The sequence below is a fragment of the Salarias fasciatus genome, chromosome 20 (genome assembly GCF_902148845.1).
Source record: "Salarias fasciatus chromosome 20, fSalaFa1.1, whole genome shotgun sequence".
In the NCBI taxonomy this organism is placed as follows: Eukaryota; Metazoa; Chordata; class Actinopteri; order Blenniiformes; family Blenniidae; genus Salarias; species Salarias fasciatus.
The window spans coordinates 24,754,791-24,765,534 of record NC_043764.1 but is presented as its reverse complement, the minus strand read 5'-3'; the positions used below and the strand labels follow the sequence as shown (position 1 = coordinate 24,765,534).

The 10,744-nt window shown below is 41.0% G+C and overlaps 1 protein-coding gene across 1 annotated transcript; it reads right to left on the bottom strand.

The window, feature by feature from the left end:
- Positions 1-787: 787 nt before the first annotated feature.
- tmem9 (transmembrane protein 9) lies at positions 788-4,736 on the bottom strand. The gene is made up of 6 exons (XM_030118569.1): positions 4,631-4,736; positions 4,350-4,519; positions 3,083-3,174; positions 2,777-2,885; positions 2,534-2,665; positions 788-2,332 (listed from the first exon to the last, which is right to left on the bottom strand). The coding sequence occupies exons 2-6, from the start codon at positions 4,431-4,433 to the stop codon at positions 2,192-2,194; spliced, it is 558 nt and encodes a 185-aa protein (XP_029974429.1). The 5' UTR covers positions 4,434-4,519; positions 4,631-4,736; the 3' UTR covers positions 788-2,191.
- Between the last annotated feature and the right edge of the window lie 6,008 nt (positions 4,737-10,744).

Here is a 10,744-nt window from a genome sequence, read left to right as displayed (position 1 = left end):
CCATCTTTGATGTGTTTTGATTTGTTTCAAGCATTTTGAACTTTTCTTTCTTTTTGTAACGTTTGGTTGGAGTCGGTTTGTCCGAGAGTCTGTATATGTGTGAGACTCATTTTGTGTTTCTGATTGTCACAAAACAAACTAGGAACTCACAACCCACCTGTTTGGCTTATTCATAGTAGTATTTTTGTTGATCGAAATGAATCAATAAATAAAAAAAATTAAACTTGCATAGATACATTTGAGATTATATTACAACACAATGCATCAGTAAATTTCTCATATTTCAATTAAAATGGTAAATCTTCCATATTTTTGTAGCTGTACGACACAAAAACTAACATGCATACAGAATTTTTCCCTTACAATTTAACCTCCAATCCTTAAAAATAAAAAAAAGTTGTATTTCATTGAGTCAGAATATTTTTTCCCATATTTTTTTTAAAGAGGAAGTCACAAACTTTTAGTCTGTATAGGTATATAATCTGTTGTCTTCGCAGCTGTATTGACTGTAATATCAAATATCTGATGCAGCTTCATGCTAATACTAATGTATTTGGACAGAGATTTATTAAATAGAAGCTGCTGTAGACAGTTAAAAATACACTGTCACACCGTTAGATGTAAAGATAAGCTTTATAACTAAAACTGTAGATAAAAATTCTCAACTAATACTTTGTCGCCTCCTAGTGCCAATAAGCAACACAGCAGAAACAGTAAGAATAATCCTGCTGTGACCAAAACACTCCAGTAGGAGTAAAACAAAATCACTAAATTCAGAGGATTTTTTTTCTAAATGTATTTATTTTCCATCAAGCTGAATGTACAGACATGGCCAATGCAATACTCCACTTCATCTGGAGATTCGGATGCTTACAAAACACTTCAGCTGTGATACGAAAGAAATACTTCAATAAAAACACATAAAATGTCACAAACAAACAAACAAACACCAGCAGTTCACATTGTGTGAGACGTAACGTAAGCCGCTTCTCCTCTGGAGAAGTTTGAGAAGAAATAAAAAAAAAAAACATGACAACGATCACGTGGAGTTAAAACGCTCAGCAAAAGTAACTAATTCTGTTAGATTAGGTTTTTCTGAGCATCATTAAATTCTCTGTTTGAATGTTACATTAAATTCTGCTGCACAATTGAAAACCAGAGCAGTTGGATTGTTTCAGAATCTCTGTACAAAACGTAATTTAGGTTCTACTGGTACCATCAAGAGCAAAGATCACATCAGAAAAAATCTGAACGAGGTTCACATCGAATACAACTTCACTGGGAGGCCTCACCATCTGCTTTTACATTTTAGTTTGAAGAGACACATTCTCACACCGAGGCAGAGAAGGCACAGATGGGGGCTGTCGTCAAATAACAAATTACAACATATCAAATCTGCACGGGCTTTTCTTATAATGCCAAAAACTACTGACGTGAAAGGAGGACATGGTGTGGTGTGTGTGTGTGTGTGTGTGTGTGTGTGTGTGTGTGTGTGTGTGTGTGTGTGTGTGTGTGTGTGTGTGTGTGTGTGTCTGTCTCAGGGCTGCACGATATCGTGACCAAAAGACTGAACGCCACTATGCACTGTTCATTCAGACCAAGCTCTACTAAACTAGATAATGTTAATAGATATTATTTTACTGGTTTACATGCAAAGAAGCAGAAAACACAAAAATCAAAGAAAAAATAAAGAAATAAAGTGCTGGAAATGCTGATACAGATCTGATTTACAGAAGGTATCAACATCATTACACTCCGCAATGTCGTGCAGCCCTGGTTTATGCTTAGTACTCTAAAAGCACAACAAATGAACTGAGCTCAACATTTTTAAACACTGGTTTCAACTATGCTGCAATAAAATCTTTAAAAAATTAAGAGAACAAGACAATGAGAAAGTCTAAAAGCTGTTCACAGGTTCCTACTTATCTGTTGCATTGCAAATTGCAGAGGATGATGGATGAACTCTTTAAGTGTGCATGAAACATGCAGCTGTACGAGTTGCAGCTTGACCTCAGCGGCTGAGTAAATATTGAATACTGGATAAATATCGGGAGTGCGTTTGAAATGTGAGTGATGTGAAGAAGTAGTCATTCATCAGGTGCGGTGCGCGGTAAAGATGCAGAGGTTTGTCTGAGTGCAGCTGGTGACAGAGACAGTGTAAGACCACCTGATCCGAGGTCAGCTCCAGGGCTTAACTGAGCATCTTGTGGCGGTCAAAAACAGTCTTGCGCTGCTCCTGAACCTGCTTCTTCCAGCGCTGCTGGGCGCCCTCCACCCGCTCCAGCACCGTGTTCCCTCTGGCCTGACTGCTGTCCACCTGAGGACGCATCTCCTGGACAACACAGGACACGAACGCATGAAGACAAGCTGCACAGTAAAGGATTCCTGATTGAACATGATTCAGAGAAACTTGTTCATGCATTTATTTTCAGTAAGCTGGATTATAACAGTGTGTTTACAGGTCTCAACTCCACCTCCAGATTAAATCCAATTCAAGCAGTGACTGTACTTCCATACAGCTCTGAAGGCTTACCTCAGTGTCCTCCTCGTTGTGCAGAGGCTGGGTGTAGGGGTCGTGTTTACGGATGAGAGGATCAACCAGCAGCAGAAACAGCATGTAGAGCAGGAGGGCTCCAACCACAGACAGGTAGATGATGATGGTTACCTGGAATATTCACAATAACATGACAGATAACCTCCAGTAACACAAATCCCAGCACACATGGAAAAGGACTTTGCAAAGCCCGGTCATTCAAGCCTCAAGGCGAGCCGGTACCTTGATGGTGTTGCTGCTTCGCTCCTCGTACTTGCACTCGCACAGCAGACAGTAAGCTTCCACGTCATGACCGGGAACAGGCATCGGCTCCACAACATGGAGGCAGTTACTGTGAAACACACACAGCGTCTTCACTGAACAGAGGAACTATTTATATACGCTTCAAGCAGAACTGAGCTCAAGAGGCACATCACCACAAAACTTACTAAAAAGTCAGGGAAACTTATGAAGACTTTCAATCCCTCAAAGACAACTTAAATATTGTTGCAGAAACAGGTTGAGATTGAAATAAAAAGTTTCTCTCACCAATCTTTCTGGGAGACGTTCCTGTTATAGATGTGACCGGTGATGTTTCTGTATGGAGGGCAGATGCACTTACAGCGAACATCCTCAAAACTCTGAAAGAAAAAAACAAACAAACAAACATCAGATCTGAATGGTCGCAAATGTTTTCCAACAAGACGATCTTGCATGGCGGCCCAATCTCAAGCTTTTTACAATTAACAACAAATCTGATTTAGAAAGAGCTTATAATACTTCTGTTTGAAAGATACATACATACAATCTATAGTCAGAAAACAAAATAAATAGGTAAAATAATAACTAAGGTGCTACAAATATGTATACAATCTCACACAAGTGACACTTAAGAGACCTAAACTGTTTATGGTTTGACTGCTGCTTCTTACATTACATTTTTAAAAATCAGCACAAACATTGCTTTGATGAAATATACATAATATCTTGCTCTTTGTACTCATTTTATGGGCTGTGCTGATCAAGCCTTTCAGGCCGTATTATATAAACTTTGCCTGCACTTATGCAAGCAGATGATTCATTCAAAAAAATGTAAAGACTCACCTCTTCAGGCCTTAAACATGATACCTGCATGTTATGTTTACTGTTCTGCCATTTTTCACATGTTATTACTGTAGTAAATCTAATTTATAACGGTTGGAATTTAAGAAATGGAATAATATTTTTTTTAAATGATTTAAAAGGGCCAGACACTGACATGATGATTGACACTCCAGCGAAAAACATCAAGGGTTCAGGTGCATGCACAGATATTCATCCCACAGTCCAAAAACAAGAGTTTGAGGCTAACTGTTGTCTCTAAATTGCCTGTAGGTGTGACTGTTGGTCTGATGGACTGGTGACCCTGCCTTCACCCATTGTTCTCCCAGCTCCACTGCCCTGCACCCCTGACCCAGATGTGATGTAGAAGATGGATGTATTATTCAAATACCCTCTGACTCTTGTTCGTTAAAAAAAGGTATATATAATATATGACACTGTTAATGAGTACAGACATGTCCCACTGACTGTCATGTTGTGTCTAATATCTCTGGCTGTCGAAGTTTATCATCTATGCTTCTTACCTACAGCCACTAAGCTTTCTTAAAACAGATGCTATTTTTCCTTATCATTGTGCTTTCCCTTATTAAACTGTTACATTCGTATTCACTTTGTCCGGATGCAAATCTCCATGAAGCAGATATCCAGTCATTGGTACAATATAAATATTAAATATATATAATTAGAGAGCGTTATATCAGAGTGCGTCTTTTACCTTGGCCTGTGCAAACGCAGCAGCATCGAGCAGCAGCAGCAGGGTGACTGCAGCAGCTCCCACAAACATCCTGGAGGATGACATGTCCACCAGGAGCAATCAGGACCACCAGGACTACCAGAACCAGGACCTCCAAGACCAGCAGAACCACCAGTTCCGAAAGAGGTACCCTGAAGAAACAGCGCACATTCGAGGAAATGAACGACACGAAGCACACAAAAATGCGTACACAGTGACAATTTAACCTCCTAAACAGGAAGCGAAAAGTACATTTAACTTACGTTAGACGAGAGGATTAAAGTGCATCCGTGTTTTTATTCAGGAAGAAATAAAACGTTCGTTGAGAGATGGTAGATTTATCTTCCTCTTCCGGGATCCAGAGTGACGTCACACTGAAGATAAACCAGAATCTTAAGCGACACTGCTCCCTAGCGGACAGAACATGGCACGACATAAATGTTATATTAATTTTTAAATGTAAACTTTTCTTATTATAAACTAAGACTTCAAAACATGCAGACGATTAGTAAGTTACAATCAGATATAGCCATTTTATGAACTGAGATAAAAGAGTGACGGTTAAATGAACATTGCAGGGAAAAAGACCCACAGAAGCTGCAATAATGGCCATAAATATGCCATAAAAATGAGAGAACAAAATGAAAGTAAAGTACAATAAATGTGAAGATAATCTCAGTTGGAGGGTGAAGAGAAAGTTGGTTGTAGAAGTCTAACATTGATTCTTACTTGTTGTTTACACGTTTCAAAAACTTGAAGAGTTAAAAGAATTTCCCCCTGGGATTAATAAAATATTAATAAGTGTCAGCAATGGGGGCGGATTTAGAAAATATTTGTTTATGCAAAAATATATTTCATGTCTGGCAACAAAATTTATTAGGACTTCAAATTTGACATTTGGGGGTTGTAATGTATATACACGATGTACATGTACGATGTACGATGTACGATGTACATGATCCTTATAGAAATTTTATATTAACAATTTTATTTTTCATCTGCACACACTCAGTTCTGTGAGCCTAATAAACTGTATTTTTTGTGTTTTGGCTCTATTAGACAATTCCAATCATCCTGACATCCAAGCACCCACAATGCTGATGTGAATAATCTTCATAAAAGATTTAATCAGCATTGCCTTCTAATAAGTCAAAGAAAATGTGACAAACAATTTTTCTTTCTCTCTTTATTTGATGGATGGGTACTTTTTATTCTGCCATGCATTCTTGTAAATTGAAATCATTACTTATTATGTGACAGTGATTGTAGACGTGTAATGTGAGCATGTATTTTGAACACTAGTAGCGCTACATTAGTACTACTACTCTATTCTATTCTATTCTATTCTATTCTATTCTATTCTATTCTATTCTATTCTATTCTATTCATAGTGCTTTTATAATTTATATTTTTGCTGAAAAGTATTTCATTTTAATCCTGAAACCAGAATATGATTCCATCAATCGTATCCAAAGTGTGTGATTTACTATTTGATGTCTTTCCATCTTTGTTTCATTCCATCTTGTTTCATAATCAAAGTTAATGGTCCATCTGTGCATGCATCTTCTATATCTACTTTGTTCAAAGAAAGCTCATATAGAGTCTCTGCCATGTGGATCACTTTAAAAGAAGCAACTGAAAAAAAATTGTTTGTTTGTTCTTTTATTTCTAACACTCAGTCTCACACTAGTGATGGCTGCAATCTGATAGATTCTGACTCTGCAGCAAGCACTAAACCAAGTGTAAACAATATCAACGTCAAAATGACTGTAAAGGTGCTTTTGATTCAGTTATTTGTGCAGGTGTGACTGTGAATGTATTAGAAGAGCTAAGGTGATGTGAATATCAACACGGTCCTCATATGCAGCAGTGCTGCTGTTTTCTGAAGCAATCCAAAGAAACAATAAAAAGCTCAACTATTAGCCAGTAATAATAAAAACAATAATGATATATATATACTATATATACATGTGGCACATATTCGTTACCTGGAGACCCAATCAAAAAAGTAATAATTTATGACTCATCAGAATAGTTTCAGAGTCTTAATGGTTGTTTTGTCAAATTCTGTCTCCCTGTTGGAATTTGAAACATCAACCTCGGCGTCTTGATCCAATCGATACCTCTATTTCCAAGTAATCCTGCTTTCACATGTCTCTCTGTGCAGTAAGATACTCAAACCTTTAATAAACCATAGAAATCAATGACTTACAAATTTATCCTGAACCTCTTGAGCTTGTGGTCACACAGATCAATTGAGACCACGGTTATTTCTCTAATGAGCAATGATATCAGTGTGAAGAACGCAACGCAATCCTTCGTGTAACCTCGCACATCCGTCCACACGAGCGTTTAAAAACAGCTGTCAGGCTGCCAGCTCATTGTTTATTCCACACGCTGTATGGAGATGTGGAGGGTTTGGGGATTTCCGATCTACAAAGAACAGATTCAGTTCAGGTCTACGAGGTCTTTGTTGGCTGTGCTAATATGTACAAATACACAACAGACTGCATCATGAGTGTGAGCCGTGGGAGTGAGAACATGTTCACCTGGGACACAAACACAAGCAGCTCTTGGCCAAACTACATTCAGCATGAGAAAACAACATGTAGGGAAATGTGTATCTTCAAAGGAAATGCCAATATTTTGGCATGTTTTACATTTTTTTTTCATCATATGGTCCATTTGCGTACAGTTCAATGAGCGCTGTTACATATATAACAACAAAAGTAACATGGTAAGAAATTAGCTTTAAAACTCATTTCAAGATGTTTAGTTAATTGACATAAAAAAAAGAACTTCAATTGATTTTACACCTGCAAATAATTACATTTTTAGGTCAACTTTTAGTAATTAATGAGTGATCAGTGTATGATTTTATGAAAGATCGTGTTATTGCTGATAAACCAATTTATGAATGAAGGTTTTCCTTTTTTGAATAGGCGGGGTTTTAATAAGTCAACTAAAATCGTATTGTTCGTACTTCCTGTGTGTTTTGATCAATTTATTGCCTTTTCTTTAAATTTCAACGCTGTATGTTTTGGGTGTTGGTATATGATTCAGAGAATCAACTAGATTTCCAAGCCTGCAGTTTTTGATTTTTCTGATCGTCACTATCTTGTGCTTATGATTCATATACACTATCTTCAGGTAGGGATTTGCGTGAGCCCCTCACCTGTAGTATATTTCGTTTCTCAATTCTCAGCTCTCAGTCTTCTCTGATGTGCGGCTGCCCTTTACACCCGCGGGCCAATTATAGCATAAATGACAGTGACCAGAGCTCTGCGCCGGGGCTCATTATCAGTTCACACTTCTTTAAAAAAGGCGAGGCAGCCCCTTTTGTAGAGGGAATTAACAAGAATTATTCCATATAAAAGGAAATTAATGTAAAATAGCACAAAACTGGGAATGTCTAATTGATGCAAGCAGATACAATAAATGTAGACACAGTCCTTGAGTGGTGGGCTGTGAACACACCTGGACTGTAAAGCAGCGAAGGAAAGGTATCCATAATGGAAACACTGCAGAGGTTCTCACCTCATAAACAACATCAGGGGGAGTCAAGCTCCTCTATTTGTTAGGTTATCTGGAGGTATTGACTGCATCACGTAATTTGAAGCATTCATTTTCCAGAGATATGGAAAGAGGGGCTGCTTTTCCCACTGAGAGATGCTACAAGGCCCAGAGCAGAGCAAATTGGGAGCCTACAAGGAGATACTGGACTGGAGAGAATTTGCTTGAATATATTGTGAAATCTACAGGTGATGCAAATAAAAAAAACATTCAGAACTTGTATTTTGGATTTCGGATCACAGATTAGACCCACAGGAATATTCTACTTTTAAAAACCAAATTACAAACATGAGCTGCAGTAAGAGACTGCTGGTTTGCGTCCTTAATCTCACATTTTCAATACACTCCTCAAGCTTCCAGCATGTTTCTTTTTGACCTTTATCACATCATCTGCAGTGTCTTTTTGCTCTCCACTCATCCTCTGTATCATGCTTTTGGAGAGAACACAGTTTGAATAACAAGACCATCTCTGGGAAGCGATTCCTCTCGTCTCCTCTCCTCCTCTCCTCTCGTCTCCTCCCTCTCCTTGCCGCCGAGGCGATGCGCCGTGGGCAGCAGGACTATTCTAATAGACACATATAGTAATTACAGTAGTGGGAGGCGGCAGACGGTGGTGGTCCAGGGACAGCGCAAAACTATAAATCACAACTCCAGGTTCCACCCTCCTGAGCGTAGCCGATCACGCTCAACCAAAAAGCAATTCTGCCAACATGTGTTTGCACATTTGTCTTCATCAGCCACTGGCTTGTTTTGGGCCCTGGCGACTGGATTTTCCTTTCCCATGGTAATCAAACAAGGACTACTTCTCAAGTGTTTCAGTCAAACTCCTCCATATATAAAGGCCGCGCAGTTAGTTAGACACACTCGAGATGCCACGAGTGAAACTGCTCTGCGTTATGAAGGAGAAACAAACAAGTGTTTACGTCATTAAAACCCTCTGATGGAGTGCGAGCTCGTGTGAAGAGTATCCTAACAACAGCGGAGGTGCTGGAGGTGTACAGCACGCGCCCTGCTCTGCTTTATCCGTACGGACAGCTGCCTGTCAGCCAGCTGAGCCCGCGCAGGGGGAGAAGGTGTGTGCTGAGGAGCCGGTGTCAGCGAGGTGAGAGCAGAGCCCAGCGACGCTGAGCGGAGCTGAAATGGATGCAGAGGAGAGAGCGGCTCCTGCCTCTGAGGGACACCGATTTTTCAGCGAGGAAACAGAGACCGCTGGAGCAGGAGACTCAGCCAGACAGAACATGAAAGCCAAGAGGAGCCATGACACATGATGGACACAAACGCAGGGAGAGAGGCTGTCCCCCCTCCTCCTCCTCCTCCTCCTCCTCCTCCTCCCGTTCTCACCCGCCGCTCGCTGTTTCTCACTCTCAGTGGTTCTGCGGAGAAACAAGAGTCCCCCCCCCTGAAGAAGAGGCTGGGAAGGGGGAGGAAGGAGTGATGATGCTTGAATCCCAGTGGCACCGTCCTGAACTCTGACCCCGCTGTAATATGTGGTCTTTGATGTTACCCGAGATGTTTAGTGAGCTTCAAAGAGAGCTTCCCGGGCCAATCGCAGAACGAACCGGGGAGGAGAAAAACACCGCAGCAAGCTGCCAGAAATGCGGTTGCACCGTTCAAGGTAAGCAGGGGTCAGGCAGGGAGACAGCTGAAAACAATAGCAAGAAATGAAAGGTGACATGAATTGAAAGGTAGATAAATAGCTGCAGGGGAGGAAGGAAGTTTGTTGTTGGTATAAAAGGATGCGATGTAGGCTTTGGTCTGGGAAAAGCTGCCAGGTGCTTTAACAAGGCTTGGCAGGCCAGTCAATAGACTGTCAGCCATTAAAGTCCACATTTAAGTGACACCAGCTCCCGGACTGATTTATACTTCCACTGATGCAAAGAATCCTTCAGGATAGAAATACTAGACACCTGGCCGATCTCGTCGGTGAGTAAAACAGAGCGCATACGTGTTCGTCCTGCGCGTCAGCAAAACAGAGCCATGCAGAAACCGCATGTGACGATTCTTTCTGTGTCGGCTGCCTCGAAGGATTTGAACCAAACCAAGTGGTCAGAAGTCGTGCAGGAGCAGGGCTTCGTCCAGCAAAACCAGGACACATCAGAAAAATCTTTCTGACATTAATCCTCGATAAAATGACCTCCGGTTTCAGTCCCACCAGTGTGGAAGGTGGTTTTGAAGTGACCGGGGTCTTTACTGGGGTTGCGTTGCCCCTTCTTCAGCATTCTTCTTGCAGTGGCAGGCAGTGATTTACCCGCCGCCCCAGCTGCGGGCCACATCTGCAGGCATGACGGAGCTCGTCCGCCGGGGCCTCCTCCACCGAACGCCACTGCGACTCAGACTCCTCCGCCGCAATCTGACCTGGCAGCTCCGTGGCGTGCCACGACGGACCGCCCCCGGCACTTTCACAAACACAAACCTACACAAAAGTATCGTCGAGACGCAGATGATATGGAGTAAAAACACCGGTCGGCGCGGCGTGAACCGAGTAACAGACACCAGGAAGCAGGTGCTTCCTCTGAAAATCACAAAACATGAGATGAAACCACAGCGATCAGAGAGCAAACTGTCATCTCACAACTCCAGGAGTCAAACCCTGATGAATTATTTCAGAATACTGTAACCCTGAAACACTTGTTTGGGTCACAGTCAACCCATATTGACAGCAGTGAGAATTCCCTTAATGCTTCAAGTTTTATGACTTTTCCTTAATACATTTGTAATATGACTTTCGGACAATGTGAGGCCAAATCTGAGCCTTTTGGATCCACCTGTGTGATTTGATTGAACAAAACTGCTCAAGTTTTGCA